Source organism: Alosa sapidissima, chromosome 17 (genome assembly GCF_018492685.1).
Source record: "Alosa sapidissima isolate fAloSap1 chromosome 17, fAloSap1.pri, whole genome shotgun sequence".
In the NCBI taxonomy this organism is placed as follows: Eukaryota; Metazoa; Chordata; class Actinopteri; order Clupeiformes; family Clupeidae; genus Alosa; species Alosa sapidissima.
Genome location: NC_055973.1, coordinates 25,906,744 through 25,925,896, shown reverse-complemented (window position 1 = coordinate 25,925,896; position 19,153 = coordinate 25,906,744). Strand labels below are relative to the sequence as shown.

Sequence of the window (19,153 nt, the reverse complement as noted above, 5' to 3'; positions counted from 1 at the left end):
ATGATGCAATTCTTGTCACATGCTGCGTGCACAGGACACAGATGAAGGACTATACCAGGCCTCTTAGCTGTAGCATTATGGGCAAGGGTAGGGTGTGGATTGTTTTCCTCTTCTGGAGTAAAGACTTGTTTTGAAATTGTTAAATGCCTGTGAATTCATACAGTTCTGAAAAACTCAAATGTGTTTTGCAATGATAATGATCTTTTTATAAAATGTATTTATGACACTCTCCGAGAAGAATGAGTAGACACATATAGGTTTTTTATTTTATTTTTTTTTATTTTTGAAATATAATGAAAAAATAACAATATAATATGATCATATCTGTTTAATGGACTAAAAACCTTTTAACTCCTCTGCCTGACAGACAGTCAGGATGCCCAACTCTATGGCCAAATCCCAGACACCAGGGATGGCACACAGTTCCTCAATGGCATCATCAGGGAGGTGGATGCCCTCCCAACACCTCTTCTGTGGGGGCTCCCCCCCACTCCCCCCGAGGACACCCACTCTCTTTCTCCGGAGCACGGAGCCTTCCACCTGTGAGGTGTTCTCAGCCTTCAGCCTGAGCTGCTTGTAGTAGGAGGCCATGTGCCGGTGGTACTCCAGCATCTCCACATACGCCTCTCTGGTGGTGTAGTGGGTGGGAGAGCTGAATGAGCTAGCAGGGACATTTCCACAGGCCTCAGCGGAGGGGATCACAGGAGCTGCAGAGAGGGTTGGTGGGGTGGGGGTGATGCCAAGAGAAATGACCTCTCTCTGGGTCACATCGCCAGACACATGGGCTGGCTTCAGCTTCATGTTCGGCTGATGAGGAGGAAGGTCAAAGTTGCCCAAGAAGGTGAGGGGTCCAATCTCGTTCAGTAGAGCAGCTGTGTTATCAGATTGGGTTATGTGGCCCATCACATTATTGAGAGACTCCACGCTATCGGTAGATGGTGGAGTGGAAGAGTAGATTGTGCCCACGTGTGTCAGATCATCAGGGTCCATCTGATGACTAGCAGTGGCAGACTGGAGCTCTTGTGCTGGAATCTGCACATTCACAACTGAAAAGAGACAAACATGCACATTAGGTACTCTAAGTTTTCACTCTATATGGCTTGAGGGGTTGAACAGAGTTCATCTGAGGATGTTCTTACTTGTGGATGGGTGGGTGTCCTTCACATTCCCACTAAAGCTGCTGCGAGGCATAGTGGGATTGAGCAGTGTCTTCTGGGTGGATGTAACGCCATGGCTGCCTGCATTCTCTGAGATGGGGGCCTGGGCCTTAACTGAATTCAGCAGGGCAATCATCTCATCTTGGGTGATGCCTGGAGGGTGAGTGAAGTTCCCCACAAATGTCAGGCTCTCCTCCTGCCTCACTGGAGCCACAGCAGTGGGCTGAAGGGGGAGATTGTCCTCTGTAGCCGTGGAAGTGGACAGGCTGTTCATAACATTGTGCTCCTCCTGGGCCACAGTACACCAGTGTCTATACTCCCTCCAATACTTACCTAGACATATGGGAGCATATTAATCATATTAGAACTATTAAGATTAAAGATTAAGAGCAGTACAAGTGAAAGGGGATGTCCTTACTTTCAGAAAACCGTGTAGCCCGCACATATTGGTATCGGTGCTTAGATGCTGATGTCCAAACTGGCACAGTGTCTCCGATTTCCTCAGAAGAGTTGACAATGTGCAAGATTCTCTGAGAAACAGACTGATATTCACTCCCAGTCCAAGATCCTCTCTGATGGATTGTCCTTGAATATAAATCCATTGCAAAGTTATGAATAGTTTTATTATAGCAGAGGTTAATCACAAGTGACTTGCCTTCAGCCTGCTCAGTTATGAACTAGTGAAGTTTTGCCAACATTCTACTTTGACTAACATTCTACCATACCAACATTCTAAAGCATTCCAAATTCTAATGCAGATATGCTTAGTGATTATGATGTCATCAAATTGCATGGTCCTAGTGGAAATGCAGCCAACAACAGTTGAACAAACCAACAAATGAATTACCTGATTACTTCTGTAGATTAATTCTGCGGATGCACCAAGGTAGGTCAAAGTGTTGTTATGTTCTATGACATCTTAACACTGTGGAAGATACACACCAATTATGCATTATGGAGATTCATTTTCACAAATGACAAACAACAAAACATATAGAGCTGTATAAATGTAGAAGCATTCATATAAGGGTAAGGCTATTTGCACCCCTGGTACAATTAGCAGTGTATGCTATTCGTACCCTGCTGCAATTAGAAGTGAATTCTATTCGTACCCCCGTCTGGTACAAATATCAATGTATGTTATTCGTACCCCGGTGCACACAGCAAAGTGTTCTATTAATACCCCCGTCTGGTACAAATATCATGTATGTATGCTTATTGCACCCCTGTGCATTTACTCTGCTATATTGATCACACAATGTAAAAAAAAAAAAAAAAAAAAAAACGAGCAACGTTTTTGTTGTTATGTCACAGGGTGTGAATAGACACTCTGAATAAGGTATGCTATTTGCATCAATGTATAGTTAGAAGTGGATGCTATTGTACCCTGGTGTATCTAGTAATGTATATTATTTACACCCTGATGAACTAGTTGCAATCAAAACTTTCGTTTGAGAACAGATTTCTTGTTTAAATTGTGCGCCTTCTCTCCAGAGACGTTGGTACAAGTACACACTCACTCTGCCAAAACACATCATGCGGGTATTGAACCCCAGTCTCCCACATACTAACCACTGCACTATCTACTTCCACAACTAGATGGGTGTTTGCAGGTAAACTTATAGCTTATACAGTAGGCCTGAGCGTCATATTCACGAGATTTCTGTTACGTAACTAACAAACTGACGGTTGTATGTGTTCACTGAACGAAGATTATGAAAATAAAACACAACTTTTCAATCTAAAACTTAATTTGAACATGTATTGGTGCCGAAACCTTTCAGGATTCTTCACTTTCTGCTGACTAAAAAACGAATGTCCGCCATGTTTTTTGTGCACGTGAGCAACGTCTTTTTCTTGTTATGTCACAGGGTGTGAATAGCTCAGCTGTGTGGCCAAGGCTATTTGTACCAGGGGTGTAAATAGACACTCTGTTTATATAAATACAAATGCACAGTATACTGTATGTATGCATGTACATCAATTATGTTGGGTCAAGATGTAACTTTTTAGTGTTTCACCTACCAAATTCACAAACACTCACTACCAAATTCACATAGACTCAAACAGTGTGTGTACAACCAGACTTAAATTACATTATGCCCAGTATCATGCGTTAGGCAGATCTGAGTGTTAGACTCTGGGGATTTTCCGTTTCAGTTTAATCTTCCCCTTCACGTCTTTAGACTCCTGGGCAGCACTGGTATCGCTCTCCAGGCTGAAATCTTCTTAGGGAGCAGCTCCCATTATCCTTCAACACTGACGCGGTTACCCATGCTCTATAGGCTTCAATCCCAATGCTAATGTGCTAAAGACCGTCACATTTCACACGGGCCGTCGCAGGGGCTGTCTGTTTAAGGGGGATTTGCTGGGCTGAGCCTTTGCATGGCTCTTCACAGAACTGATTAATGACTAAAGGGAGGTGACGTGTGCAGACACCTGAGTCAGACGGTTCTAGTGATGCTGGACTGAGGTGAAGTTCTGTCTCATGAACAGGGATTTTACCCCCCACCCCCACCCCCCCCCTCTCTCTCACACTCTTTCATTCTCCTCCCCTCGCTGCACAGCCAACACAGGCCCTTTAAGCGGTGAATGTGACCACGATGATTACCAGGCATTTATTTCACCTTGACACCCAGCATTAAGAGATTATTTGTCCTCTTAGCGTGAGGCTTGGCTCCCCCCTGGTGCAGTTTGCCTTCTCCCCTGGTGCAGTAATGGAGTTAAAGTCAGATCACTCTTAATACCCCACCCCACCTACACACACACACACACATACACACAGACACAGACACACACACCTCTATTTCGCTTTCACCCAGTTCACCTTCGCTCTGTCAGGCTGCCAAGATGTTAGGCAACTACTCAGTAGCTCTTAAAAGCAGTCATAGCATCCAGACAGTGAGTGTTTTTTTTTTTTATAAATATGAATACTCTCTCTCTCTCTCTCTCTCTCTCTCTCTCTTTTGCTCTTTCATACCCTCCATCATGAAGTTATTCATTTGTGGTCTCATCAAAGGGCATTGAGTCATCACAAAGTGAGATAGGAAGGCGGGGGGGTGTTACTGGACTGTCAAGGGAATACATCTCACCACTGTTGATAAATTATCACCTGTTGTTGAAATAAAAAAAACAAACCAGGAAGTGATTCTTCTGGGAGGGCGGAGATGAGAGAGGCCCTAAATGAAATGAGTTTGCACTCTCTTATGACTTGGCACAAAACAATGAACAGCCCATAATGCCCAGTCCATTCCCAGATCTGCTGGCTGCGAATGAAGTCGGCCAGGTTCTTGATGACTCACTCACACTTCTCCCTCCCGATCCCAGCACTCCCACGGCCTGGCAGACAGGACCTTAAAGAGCATGTCTGAGTAAGCGTATTATTACTGGAACTAGGTTTGTTGTATATCATAGAGTTGATTTTGTTATAGTCCACAAAAGCAAGACACACACACATACAGTACAAACACAGAGAGAGAGAGAGACCACATCAGTTCCTCCCCACAACAAAAAAGCAAAAAAGCACCTCCACAATTTTCTTTTTCACATGCTGCCATCCTGGCTGCATGGTGTTGATTGGGGCGACAGTTTTAATTGCCTGATGTAATGGGAAGTGCGAATGAGAGCGGTGTGAGGGATATTTAGCCCTTTGTGGGCGGTGTTAATTGTTCTCCATCGCCAGGGAGCATGGGAGCAGTGGCGGCCATGTTTTCTCACAGTAAAAGCTGCGACAGCCACAATAATGAGAGCCTGTGCAGCAACAAACACATCTTATGCTCATACACAGTCACGCTGTTCTGGCTGCATCGGGTTAAGACAGAGCATCTGCAGAAGTATTTAATAAAAGGGTAAGGCTATTTGCACCCCTGGTACAATTAGCAGTGTACCCCGGTGCACACAGCAATGTGTCCTATTAGTACCCCGTCTGGTACAAATATCAATGTATGCTATTCGTACCCCGGTGCACACAGCAATGTGTTCTATTAGTACCCCGTCTGGTACAAATATCAATGTATGCTATTCGTACCCCGGTGCACACAGCAATGTGTTCTATTTAATACCCTGTCTGGTACAAATATCAATGTATGCTATTTGCACTCCTGTGCATTTATTCTGGCATATTGATCACACAATGTAATAATATTTTTAAAAAAACACAAGCAACATGTTTTTTTGTTGTTATGTAACAGGGTGTGAATAGCTCAGCTGTGCAATAGACACTCTAAATAAGGTATGCTGTTTGCATCAATGTACAGTTAGAAGTGGATGCTATTCATACCCTGGTGTTTATACAGTGGGCATTGCTTCGATTTGGCCAGCTTGCCTCCCGGTCCGCGCGCGGGATCACGCGGTATCACGCAACTTTAATTTGTATTTTTCCAGTGACGCTGCAATGACGCTGCAACAACCCAAACAACCGGCAGATGTCTCTTGTGAGCAGGGTGTCTCGTAAAAAGAAATGGAGCCTGGAAAACCCTACACAGACTTCACTACAGACTTTAGCAGACTGGTTTAGAAATAATTTAATAGCCAGAAATATGCCTGATGATAGACAGACATCATTTGGACAAAATATAGAGCATATTAACCTCCGTTGCTCAGCCAAATGCCTTCCTGTTACGTCCTGTTATCACAAAGTTACAGGCGATTTTTGATGGTCACAAGTTTACTTCATTAGCGTTTATTTTTTTGATTATTGAAGAGTGTTTTTCATTCATGCTTATTCAGTAAAGCATTTAGTGCTCTCCCCAATCCCAGACGTTTACATTGCATGTTTGTTTGTAATGGATGCAACTGATATCCTATGCGCGAGATACACGCTTGTCATAGGCTCCGATACCGTGGGTGCTCCGTCGCTCGAGCACCCACGGAAAATATCCAGCAGCTACGTGTGCCATCTTACAGTACCGGCTAAATTTACATTAATTTCAAATCAAACATCGATTCGCAGTTGATGTTAAATTCAGCATCTCTCATAATGTGATTGGCTATGTTGCTGTCAATCCCCTACTCCATATAGCGTATTTTCCGGACTATAAGTCGCACTTTTTTTCATAGTTTGGCTGGTCCTGCGACTCAGGTGCAACATATATATATTTATATATATGTTTTTTTCCTCTTCATGACACATTTTTTGACTGGTGCGACTTATACTCCAGTGCGACTTATAGTCTGGAAAATATGGTACTAACCACCAATGAGAGCATCTCTCATATGAAAATTCCTGACACTTCCCACATGAAGAATTAACGCAAGGCCTTTTCGGGTCTTCAGCCCCGAATGTTTAAAATGTATATAGCCCTGAATATCATTTTAAAAGTAGTCTGACAAAGCTTATTGTTTTGTGACACAGCTAAAGACTGGTACCTCATAGAACGTCTATAACATAGCCTAGGTAGTCGCAACTCACAAAAGTAAAGTAGATAGAAAGAACTCACGCAAATCTAGCCTACAACACGCAGACAGCTTCATGCGCAGGGGAGAGAGAGCGCGCGCACAGGTGTTTTATGATTGTTGGCTTCTGATGGTATCTTGCTAATTCACTGAAGAAAGACTTATGATTATGGATAGAAAGAACATTCTGAAAAGGAAAGGAGTAAGGCAATGAGGAGCAATGCTATAGTGGAATACTCATATTGCTGTATCAGCAGATGAGAAGGACCTGAGAGTGCCACTGACGACGTGACTGCCTCATAGGCTCACAGGTTGGTGAAGGAGAAAGCTACATCTAGCTGAGCCCAGTGACTAGGCACTCCATTCATAGGCATAAGAATATCCCTGGCAGACCTTTACAAAAAATATGATACCATACACGCCTTTTACACCAGTGTAGGGTATGGCAAAGTTTGAGAACCACTGTCTCCACTTACTGTCGGGTAATGCGCGCTTCTGGATAGATAGGCTATATCTCGTTTTTTTAACGGCGTGATGTCAACACGAAATATAATTTCTGTTTATAAAAACAAAGGAAAGTGTTTTTCCTTTTAGTTTGGGTTAACACAATTAACCTTCTGAGTTACGTAAACTGTTCAGGAGTCAAACGACGGATCATGCGTAATTTATACGTAGTGTACAGTAGGTGACTGAGAGTACACAAAAAGTATGCAACATATGCATACTTTGCTATTGTTTCAACCAGGCTATTTCGCATAGGCTACTCAATGGTGCTATTTCACACGCATTATAGCGACCCCCACTCACCGGGGTTAGGTGGAAGGTATTAATAGGCGATTGGCATAGCCTACAGTGGACTAGGGCTGTCAAAATTGCTCAAAAATTACGTTCGAATATCCCCTCTAAAATAAACACATGTATTTGAATATATTGGAATATCTAGGCTATATTATTTGCACATTATGTCAGTGACGCGCATCATGTCATCTGTTTTTAACTTTTTGGAAACTTTTGAATTAACTGAAAGAAGATAAATATTTTTTGTTAGTTTTGGAAGTTAATTTTTACGTAGCCTACAATGGCCAGTTCCGACAAAGCCGAAATTACTACTTTTGAAACAATGAGTGAGCAGGCCGCACGTTTATTGATTGACAGGGGGGATCCCAAGCAGCTTTCAGCCAAAAGGCTACTTTGAGAACATTTCCTAATTCACCCGACACTGATATTCAAAATGTTGAAACTATTTTGGCATAGCCTATAAGCAGTTTAATTAAATGTAATGTTAGTTGTAAACAAACGGGCTGCTTGGTGAGGCTTGGCCTCACAGATGCGCTCGTGCCTTAAATGGCAAGAAAAATCTTCACGATATAGGCCTATTAACTGACCGCCCGATTCACGTTGGCTGGGGGGCAGGGGGGGCCATCAGACATTTTGTTCCCAAGGGTCTATGAATTGTTAATCCGGCCCTGCCCCTAACGAACGCAACTTTCCACCTCTGAGACAGGTTAATAGAAGTCGAGAGGACTCCTAACTCACTAAGACCTACTTACTGTAGGCTGTGCAAACCACAGGCCTTTTTGGGCAAGCCTGCATTCAAGCCAGGCTTTCTGGTGAAGAATTTTATATAAATCCTGCGCTAACAGTAATCCTCCTACCCCCCGCTACCACAGCTGTGGATAGTGTGGCATGCTCACGCGTTATGTCTCCTTCTTGCAAACTAGGCCTATAGCCTAACCATTTACGTCTTCAAAAAATAACAACTTGCCAGATATACCTTCATATCTTTGGGCTTCATTCAGCATTTTGTTCTTCCACTGGAAATTACTCTTCTACATTTGCTGCCTGCTGCATCCTTTCTGTTCTCCAAAATGTGCCCGTTCTATAGGCTGGCCAAGTGCGTAATTCTGCGGCATAAAGCAGATGTATTTGTTTATTGTACAGAAAAATAAAAATAACCTGTCAATCGTTCAACTAACCAACATGTAAGTTACGACTGTTTCCAAAAACTGTTGTACTTACATAGTACTTTGTAAGTTTGAACAATGATAGTTTCCAAACTTCAGTAGTCTGGACTAAGGTGGTTAATGACGTTTAGTAGCACGTGAACGGGCACACCTGCACATCATTCTATGGCGCATTGCGTTAAGGCCGGCTGATGACAGCCGCCGTTGCGCAGCAGTTATTAGTCCCATGTCCAAGAGTTCGAATCTGGGTTAAGATTTTGAGAACAATATTCACATCGTTGTTTACCTAAGTTTATCTTTTGTGCAGATCATATAATCAAAATCAGAATCAGCCTTCTTGGCCTGGTTTACGTAAAAACTAACCATAGTCAGTAAAGAAACTAACAAGGAACCCCCCCCCCTCCATGAAAATCAAAGGCTACATATTCTCCACTGACTCGTTAAAAAAGTGCGCACCTTATTATTATCTGCAGGTGTGTGACTTTGACTTACGTGCACGTGGCTGCAAATTGACTTTTAATTTATGTATTTTCTGCCTGGGCCATTTTAAAATATGGATGTATGGTGGTTAGAAGTGTAAATATCAATTAGAAACCTAAATATATTTATAATTATTAATTTGCAAACAAATAACTGGCGTCAGTGACGTCTTTGACATGAAGATCCCTGGAACTATGCTTCTACTAACATTCTACCACAAATCGAGAGGTGTATTTGTAACTACACAACTTTACGATAGTGGTTGCAAAACATTCGTTGCTACATGTACTATACAAATAAAAGTGTTCTCTAAATACATGTTTGAGCATTAAAGAACCCATACTATAGTTTATTAATGTATTTAATGGGAACATGATTACGGTTAACATGTAATAAACTCCGAAATTCTAATCAAAACACAACCATATTTTTATTGCTAACATAGTGAGTCACTCATGTGGTGTTTAATGCATTTCATCACAATAACAAGTTGCACAGATAACCTTCAACTCTTCAACAAAGAATATATCCTACAGTACATATGAACTTAGATAGCGGGAATAGGCCTAAGCCTAATGCAGAACTGCATCTACCGTTAGCAACAACCGACAAGTAAAAAACATTTTACTTCTAGTAACACTGGATTTGGTATGTGTGCTTGCCTCCATACTAGAGCTTGATAATGTGCTCTGCTAATATGCCATTGAGCAGCATCACTTGTTGGTGGTATGCCTCCAATCCTCGACATCTAGAAAACAGAGTGGCTCTGGCATAGTGTTGTCACGATTCCAAAATTATGACTTCGATACAATACCTGCCATAAATATCTTGACACTCGATACTGAAACGATATCCAAATCCAAAATATCTGGAAAAGAAAGGATGCAGGCCTCCTCCAAGTGTATTGAGTCATTTGTGTTGAATTTGGTGCACTTTGGGTCAATTCTGGGTTTTAAACTTCTAAACTTCCTACTTAATTATTTTTTGTAGTCAGTAAAATAGTAGCTTGTGTGTGATTAAGTCCTTTATTGTTTGTTATAGCTCATTTATATTGTGTGGTGTTTTGGCAATAAATTACCATTAAATAGCCAAAGTAGGCTAGATCAAGGTCAGTGTCAAGGTAATTCACGGATTAGGATAAATGCAGAGATCAAATTTCCCTCACGGGATCAAAAGAATATATATATATATATATATATATATTTATTATATATACAGTGGTCAAATTACTGCATGCAAATCACTTAATGCTATGCAGAAGAGCCTAATCTTAAGGCCACCTGATGTATGATGAAAAAAAAAATACAGTGTAAATCCTCTGTAAAGACTGACTGTCCTTGCCCTAAAGACTGTTCATAATAGTTAGTGACAAAGGACTTTCTACTGAAAAATGAGCAGTCACCTACTATTCTATCAATTTATTATCAAGGAATCTATTTTGTTTCTAAACGTCATACTGAATTTTAGCTATTATTTCAATTCATATTTTAATTTTAGCTTATTTTCATTTGCTACTTGAGGGTCATTGGGGTAATTCCTGTCCTATCCTACAACATATCTGATACATAAAGAGTATATTAATGCCTTATTTTTTTGCAATTCCTATGATATCTGATGGCAAAAGCAAAAAGTATGTGAATTATGCTAATTATGCATTTTGAGTTATTATTAACTCAAAATTGAGCTTGGTAAACAAAATATTTGAATTCAGCACCCTCAAATTGTGTGAAATAGCCCCTTTACCGACTTTTCCTCAAATTTGCCAACAGGACTTTTTCTGAACATTTGTTAGCTATCTGCTCTCCCTCTATATAGCGTAGCCTGTTAAAAACATCGCTAGATAGTATTAAATCGCCAACAACATTGTTTTCTGCAGAAGTGGCAGAGCGACGCACAGTGGCTGAAAGTGGTACTAAAGTTTCACGCAGCTTCACGCTGCGTAATGCGCGACTGAAGTGGCCATTTGAAAGCAACGCCCACTGTAGTACTGTATGCTATTTACTTCCTGGTGCATGAACTAGCTAATTGTTGCAATCAAAACTTCCGTTTGAGAACCGATTTCTTGTTCAAATTGCGCGCCTTCTCTCCAGAGACGTTGGTACACATGCACACTCACTCTGCCAAAACGCATCACACGGGAATCAAACCCCAGTCTCCCACGTGCTAACCCTTGTCTGTGACCACTGCACTTCTTCCACAAGCAAATGGTGTTTGCAGGTAAACTTATAGTTTATAGGCCTGAACGTCATATTCACAAAACTTCTGTTAACTAACAAACTGACGGTTGTATGTGTTCACTTAACCAAGATTATGAAAATAAAACACAATTTTTCAATCTAAAACTTAATCTGAATGGATATTAGTGCCGAAACCTTTCAGAATTCTTCACTTTCTGCTGATGAAAAAACGAATGTCCACCATGTTTTTTGTGCACGTGAGCAACGTCTTTTTGTTGTTATGTCACAGGGTGTGAATAGCTCAGCTGTGTGGCCAAGGCTATTCGTACCAGGGGTGTAAATAGACACTCCGTTAATGAAATTGTAACTTTACTATTCACTACTTTACTTTATGACTAACATACAATTATTTTTTTGCAATTGCTGAGACACAAAAACTGGTTCTTCTGAGAAAGTTGCTGAGTCATGAATGCCATTACATTTGAGTTCATAGTCTCATAGTATTTACAACACAAAACTGAACATACCACAAACGTTAGATGACAGTACAAACCGAGTGGGTGTTATATTTAGGTGGGCATGGCTTACTGGAAATCACAAAGAACAACAGTCAAGGACATCTGAGGGCTACAGATCTATGTATGTTTCTCAATGTAGAATAGGATCAACTTCAGTCATACACAGGCAGGTGTGTTAACATTGTTGTTGACATTGGTTCTCGTGGAATCAGTGCTTCTAGCAAGGTTATTTAGGCACACAAGAAGGAGTACTTTTAGTTATTTGCATCAGTTTGTGTGTGTTTGAGTGTGTGTGCGTATGTGCATATGTGCTGTGTCTCTGTGTGAGAGAGATGCAGTGACAGATGGCATGTTGTGGATGCTCTCACTTTAGGAGACTTGACCTCAATTTGACCCCTATTTCCTGTCTCAGTTGCTCAAATGTAAATTGGATTCCATTTTCTATTAATGGCATTTCCCATTTCATGACATACATTAGTAGTGGAAAAAAGATAAAGAAAAGAACATAGTGAGAGAGAGAGAGAGAGAGAGAGAGAGAGAGAGAGGAGGGGGGAGGGGGTCAGTACAACAGCAATACCCTTTATCTTGCTCCACACACAATCATGTTGGCTGTCACTTTTTAAACATGCTGTCTGTTATTGGTTATTCTGCATCAAGTCTCCAAAGTCATTTTGTTATTCTTGAGGTGAAACAAAATGTTGATCTGAAATAGACACAAACACACACACACACACACACACACACACACACACACACACACACACAAGTTAAGATACCCCCACCCAAATCAACAATCATGATCACTGTCTCAGTCAGCCTATAGGGACATATTCAGACAAATGGTTTTCGTCAAGAATGATAAAGATGCTAAAATCAATGTGAGAGAGGATGTGGGATCTAGTTTTATTTAGATAATGATAAAGAAATGTATTTCAAATATTTGGGTTGGTGCTAAGAGAAGTAACAACACAATTACATTTACTGCTTTCATGCATGTTTCTCTTCTCTTGTTTTCTTTACAGCTCCTTTATAGATATTTTGTAATACATTTCAATATCTAATTTGTTTGGAGTAAAGGTAGACCAAATATGTCAGTTCCCATTTAACTTTAGAGGAGTGCCTACTGTGCCGTTTACTGTAGTGACGCAAGAAAATACATTTTAGGGGGAATGAATCATAGACTATGCCCTTGTAGTCTGTTCTAGAAACAGATTAGTCCGGAGAGAGAATTCTAGCGAGAGAATCCTTTGTGCACCCAAGAACATAGGGGCCATTCAAGTCTTATTGCTCTTCTTCCAACGTCAGGAAGGCGCTGATCACAAGTGCTCTCTGTCAGCACTGATGTAATTGTGTTTTCTCCTTTGATCTCTTTCTTTTCTCCACCCCCACCCCCCCCATCCCCCCCACCCCCTCAGGTACTTGCACAGGAAACGGCCTGCTCTGAGAACAGACGGCTAAACCCGCCAGAGCTGTCTTTAGAAATTAGCCAGGATGGTCTAAACACCACCACCACCACCACCACCAAAAAAAGATCCTTGGATTCCTCTCTATTTCATGTGTTGCCTCGCTCGCTTACTTGCCTGTGTGTATCATCGAGCACCATTGGTGAGAAAAAAAAACAAAGACAGAGATGTCTTTCTTCTCTGACACGCGGTGCTCGCCGTGTCTAAATCACGTCTAATGGGCTCGGAAAACTAACTCCCTCAGTATCTGCGGATCAATCAATCACTCCGTTTCCCCTCGTCCTTTAGCTCTGTCTTTTCTTCTTCCTTATCTGTCTGTCTACCTCACTACCTCTTCTTGAGTCACCAAAGCATTCCACTGTCATTCCAATTACCATCCTACTTTACTACCAAGAATCTCAGCTTCCCTAGAGCATACGTTCATGTGTGTGTGTGTGTGTGTGTGTGTGTGTGTGTGTGTGTGTGTGTGTGTGTGTGTGTGTGTGTGTGTGCAATAAGCTGTATGAACGTGTTGTCTCATATCGAGAAAGGCATATGTGCTTAAATTGGCGAGGCTTGTGGAAGTCTTACATTTGGGTTGCCTCACTGTCTGTATGTCTTGGAGTCATTGCAGCAGTGAAATTGAGTGCCATAGAGGTGCTGAGGTCTAGATGGAATAAGATCAGGGGAGGATAGAGAGAAATAGGTAGAGAGAGAGAGAGAGAGAGAAGAGAAAGAGAGAGAGATGCCAGAGAGAAGTTGCGAGATGAGGATGAAGGGTCTGGAGTACAGCAGGATTTGTTTCACTCTGAACAGATTGCCGAGAGGTTATTCTGTCTAGAGGTCACACTCATAACCGTCTGGCCATGTTCTACTTTATTAGAACTATCTAGCGCTCTAACACCCATCTCCCTCTCTCTCTCCTACACTGTCTCACACACACTATCTGACACAGACACATACACACACACATTCACAGAATGATGTGCTTTGAACTAGCCCTGTCCCTAGTCTGTCACAGGGCTACTAGATCTATCTATCCATCCTGCCAGCACCCTTTCAGCTATTCCCCTTTAGTCAGGGGCAGTGTCACAATCAGGGTAAGCACTTTGTTTCACAAACCTTCTTTTTTTGTTCTTTAATCTGCATCTGTTGATAGAAAAAAAATGTTTCATGACAACTGGTCACTGACGATTCCAAGATATGTATCCAATGGGTGTCTTTGAATGGACATCTGAAAATAAAAAAGTAGTTATCCAACATAGTCACATATTTTGACACAGACATGTATGCGGATAATATCAAGTGCTAACCCTGATTATGAAACTACCCTTATATCCTGTAATAATAGCAAGTGCTTACCCTGATTGTGAAACTACCCTTATATCCTGTAATAATATCAAGTGCTTACTTGCTTACTCTGTTTATGAAACTACCCTTATATCCTGTAAATGTTCTCTGCAGTACAATACAGAGCTAGTATTGTGGCACAGACACACACACACACACACACACACACACACACACACACACACACCAGGGGTCCAATGGGAGTCCCCATGGCAGGCCTAGTGTTCTGGTATATGCATATGAAGCATGTTAGAGTACACTCATGCATGAACTACTTTGAGAATCACAGAGACCCACCTCCCTGTGGATTCCTTTGGGCAAACCACAACTCTCTCTCCCCACCCCCCCCTCTCTCTCCCCCTCTCTCTCAGTAACACAAACCTCTCTCTCTCTTCTGTGACCCTTCCTCCTCCTCTCTCTCTCTCTCTCTTCTGTGACCCTTCCTCCTCCTCTCTCTCTCTTTCTCTCTCTTTCTCTCTCTCTTCTGTGACTCTTCCTCCTCCTCCTCTCTCTCTTTCTCTCTCTCTCTCTCTCTCTCTCTCTCTCTCTCTCTCTCTCTCTCTCTTCTGTGACCCTTCCTCCTCCTCTCTCTCTTTCTCTCTCTCTTCTATGACCCTTCCTCCTCCTCTCTCTCTTTCTCTCTCTCTTCTGTGACCCTTCCTCCTCTCTCTCTTTCTCTCTCTCTCTTCTGTGACCCTTCCTCCTCCTCTCTCTATCTTTCTCTCTCTTCTGAGACCCTTCCTCCTCCTCTCTCTCTCTCTTTCTCTCTCTCTTCTGTGACCCTTCCTCCTCTCTCTCTTTCTCTCTCTCTTCTGTGACCCTTCCTCCTCTCTCTCTTTCTCTCTTCTGTGACCCTTCCTCCTCCTCTCTATCTTTCTCTCTCTTCTGTGACCCTTCCTCCTCCTCTCTCTATCTTTCTCTCTCTTCTGAGACCCTTCCTCCTCCTCTCTCTCTCTCTTTCTCTCTCTTTCTCTCTCTCTTCTGTGACCCTTCCTCCTCCTCTCTCTTATCTCCTCTAATCAACAACATGCCTGTGCCTTTCATCCCTCCCCAATGGTGTTCTCTGCTCCTTTCTTTTTTTTTTGGTTTTTAATCCATCCCATTGTATTTCCCAGCCAGTGCTTAGCCTCCCCTAGTTCATTATGCCTGTCAGACACTGATTTCTGCGATCAGAGTCTGATAACGTGGTGGTGTGATGAGCGGAGAGCGGTGCAACGTGCACGAGTGGTCTGTTTTCTGGCCTGTCCTGATTGAGTGCGCTTTTGACCGGCCTTGAGGAAGGGTTCTGATTATTTTTCTTTTCAATTAAAGTCTCCTTTGTCCTCCTCCGAGGCCCTGAACGGATGGGATTAGGTGGGACTAGGCAGCTCAGAGATAACCAGTGGGGTGAGCAAGGGGTGGGTATGCAGGAGCAGGAGAGCAGGCCGGGGTGAGGAGTGGAGAGGAGAGGAGGGGAGGGGAGGGGAGAGGAGAAGAGAGGAGTGGAGAGGAGGGGAGGGGAGAGGAGAGATGGGGAGAGGATGGGGAGAGGAGAGAAGTGGAGTGGGGAGGAGAGGAGAAGAGTATATATATAACTATAAGTATAAGTATATATACTCTTTTGACCCCGTGAGGGAAATTTGGTCTCTGCATTTATCCCAATCCGTGAATTAGTGAAACACACTCAGCACACAGTGAACATACAGTGAGGTGAAGCACACACTAATCCCGACGCAGTGAGCTGCCTGCATCAACAGCGGTGCTCGGGGAGCAGTGAGAGGTTAGGTGCCTTGCTCAAGGGTACTTCAGCCGTGCCTACTGGTCGGGGTTCGAACCGGCAACCCTCCTGTTACAGGTCCGAAGTGCTAACCAGTAGGTCACGGCTGCCCCAAAGAAAAGGAATCCACCACCATGTAGACTTTCACTTCAGCATGCCTTCTGACAGACCCCAGAGAAAGGGAGGAAGTGTGTTTCTGTGTTACTGTGGGTGTATTTGTTAAATATTTGTTTGTTTGTGTGTGTGTCTGTGTGTGTGTGTGTGTCAGTCAGACTTGTCCTGCCTGGGTAGTGTGCATAGTACTGCCATTCTGAATCAAAAGCCATCTCTAAGACCCACCCGTGCTGCTGCCATCGTAAAAAAAAACATTTAACCTCAGGCAGAGCTGCAGGCTAGCCAACAGGCTCCACAAAAAAAGGGTTCAAAGAGCAGACCCAGGCCCCCGCATGCTGATTTATGCCAAACGTGTGTGTTAACAAGCAGACAGCCCGGGAGCAAGTCTGGGTCCTGACCAGCTGATTCTGCCCAGGTCAGAAGGCAGCGGCTTCCAGCCTCTCCGTTTGACAGCTGGGTCTGAGACCAATGCCGTGTTAAATGTATTGCGGATTTGTCTGTTGATGCAGCTGGTGTATGAATATTTCAGTTTTTGTTGGAACTAATTCCGATAACAAGGGAATTTTTTGCTTGCAGTGGATTTTGAGACACATTTGGCAACGTTGTACTACTGGCCCTCACTGACCTCTTTGGACCCGAGCACAAACTCATATTGATTCCCTGTTTGTTGCCAGAATATCAGGCATTACACAAATATTAAACTTAATTTCATTTCGTGCCTGGAATTGTAAGAATACATAATATGCAAAGGATAAATATTACACTAAGGTCTTCACATATGAACACAGGCACACACACACACACACATACACACACTGACGCCATTATGATTCTCTTGATTAATCTGCTTCTGCTTCCTGTATTAGCAGGTTCATGTTTGAGGTCAGAGGTCATAGCTCAATAAAGCCTTCCAGCTTTAAGAGAATTAGAGCTCAAAGCATTCAGAAGCACCTCCACCACCACCACCACCACCACCACCACTCCCAGCCCTGCGGCTGGGCTGCCTCCCCACCTTAAGCCTGCATGATCCCTCACTACAATGGGAATAGAAAAGTCTGTTCTCGCCCTCCCCTTTCCCTGGTCTCTGAGTGCTGATCTCTCTCTTGGCTCCACCTGGGCTGTGTTTGAGTGGATCAGAGACGATTGCTTCTGTCTGATGGCCCACCGGCTCCGGCATCTGCTCTGCTCCTCAGAACTGACCCAATTATGAGTCATTCCAGCAGAATAGAGGACGATTAATGCACACACACGCACACACACACACACACAGTGTACAATGAGTTAACTTTAGTAATTTTGTCAGCAGATGTAGACAAAATGTGCCCAGGAGGTGTCCATTAAATACATGAAGCACTACCCCTAACATCACAAATATAAAATATGTAAGGGATAATGTATAGAACGCCCTAATAAGTCCCTTCAGGGCGGAACAGAATCCCTGTAAGAACCAAATAATGACCGGCATTCTATACATTATCCTTTACTTAATAGCTACCCTCCCAGCCAATCAGAAAATAGTAATTTTGCTCTCTGGGTGATAAAGTGTAAAATAGCTCCTCCAGAACCTCCAGAATTGGTCGCGCAGAACAGAGTGCCATCACATAGGTGATGGCCAGGAATGTGGGTCCATGAAGCAAAATATACAAGCAGTACACAGAGAGACATCCACCACTCCTGGGAAGGGACTGAGGCTTGTTGACTAACTGTCAAAGCTAATTAATGCTAGTAAAACCACAATCCCTCTCTTCCCCTCTGCAGTGAGAATGCTCCCTCGCTCCCTTCTTCTATCTTTCTCTCTCTCTCTCTCTCTCTCTCCTGCACACACACACACACACACACACAACACACACATACACATGAACAGGCACACATGTAAACACACACACACACACACACACACACACACACACACACACAAACACACACACACACACACACACACACACAGAATGTTGAGTGTTTGGGCTTTCCACACTGTAATATCCTCCTCTCATTAAGTAATGATTCAATCCACTCAGATCTGATTTAAGCTTAATGACATGATTCAGACATCTGGTGTGGATCCAACTCCTCTCCTCATATGAACACACAAACACACACACACACACACACACACACATGTGAATATACTGCCCACGTTATTTGAGATATTTGCGCTTCAATTATGCTCGCTAGTCAAGCACGCCAGCTCCTGTACCTAACCGCATTACAGAAAGTCATCATTTATTCAGCAAGAGACTTGGCAGCTCCACTGGATGATTGTGTCTCACATATGAGATACTAGCAGCGTTTGCAGCCACCTAATCAGTTCCAGCAATATCATACATCAAGCACACTGCATATGTCATCTGAATATTGATCCAGACATATTGCACAAATGCGGAGGCAAAGTTGTCCATTTTAAGGCTTTTTTCTAAGGTTGCTGTTGTGTGAAGTAAATTTGAAACGCTGCCACCTCTTTGCCACTCCAATAAAGCCTGTACTCTATGTTCTTTAGATTGGAAATGCTTCAAACATTGAGGCAAATCACGTGCATTCATGGATGAACATGCAGTAAGTATTTGTGGACATGACATATAATCACTCAACCATTCCGTCGTTTGAGCTTTTTTGTTGCTAAAGCACTTCATTATTATCAAACACACATGCACTCACACATATAAATAAATATATAGATGATTACACAGGAAAACAAATAAAGAGCTCTTTATTTAGACTTGTTTTTGCTGCTGAAATACATTTCAATTTAAAAATAATTTACATAGTAACATGTGATAGAGGTGCATTAATCAGTGATTCAT

General features: G+C 42.6%; 1 protein-coding gene and 1 long non-coding RNA gene across 2 annotated transcripts; one reads left to right on the top strand and one right to left on the bottom strand.

Annotated features, from left to right (window-relative positions):
• Positions 1–313: 313 nt before the first annotated feature.
• Positions 314–1,859, bottom strand: LOC121688413. The gene is made up of 3 exons (XM_042067988.1): positions 1,576–1,859; positions 1,140–1,490; positions 314–1,046 (listed from the first exon to the last, which is right to left on the bottom strand). The coding sequence occupies exons 1-3, from the start codon at positions 1,757–1,759 to the stop codon at positions 337–339; spliced, it is 1,245 nt and encodes a 414-aa protein (XP_041923922.1). The 5' UTR covers positions 1,760–1,859; the 3' UTR covers positions 314–336.
• Positions 1,860–1,966: 107 nt separating this feature from the next.
• Positions 1,967–18,996, top strand: LOC121688502. Its single transcript, XR_006024611.1, has 3 exons — positions 1,967–2,043; positions 13,106–13,295; positions 18,850–18,996. It is a non-coding gene; the product is annotated as an uncharacterized LOC121688502 (long non-coding RNA).
• Positions 18,997–19,153: the final 157 nt, after the last annotated feature.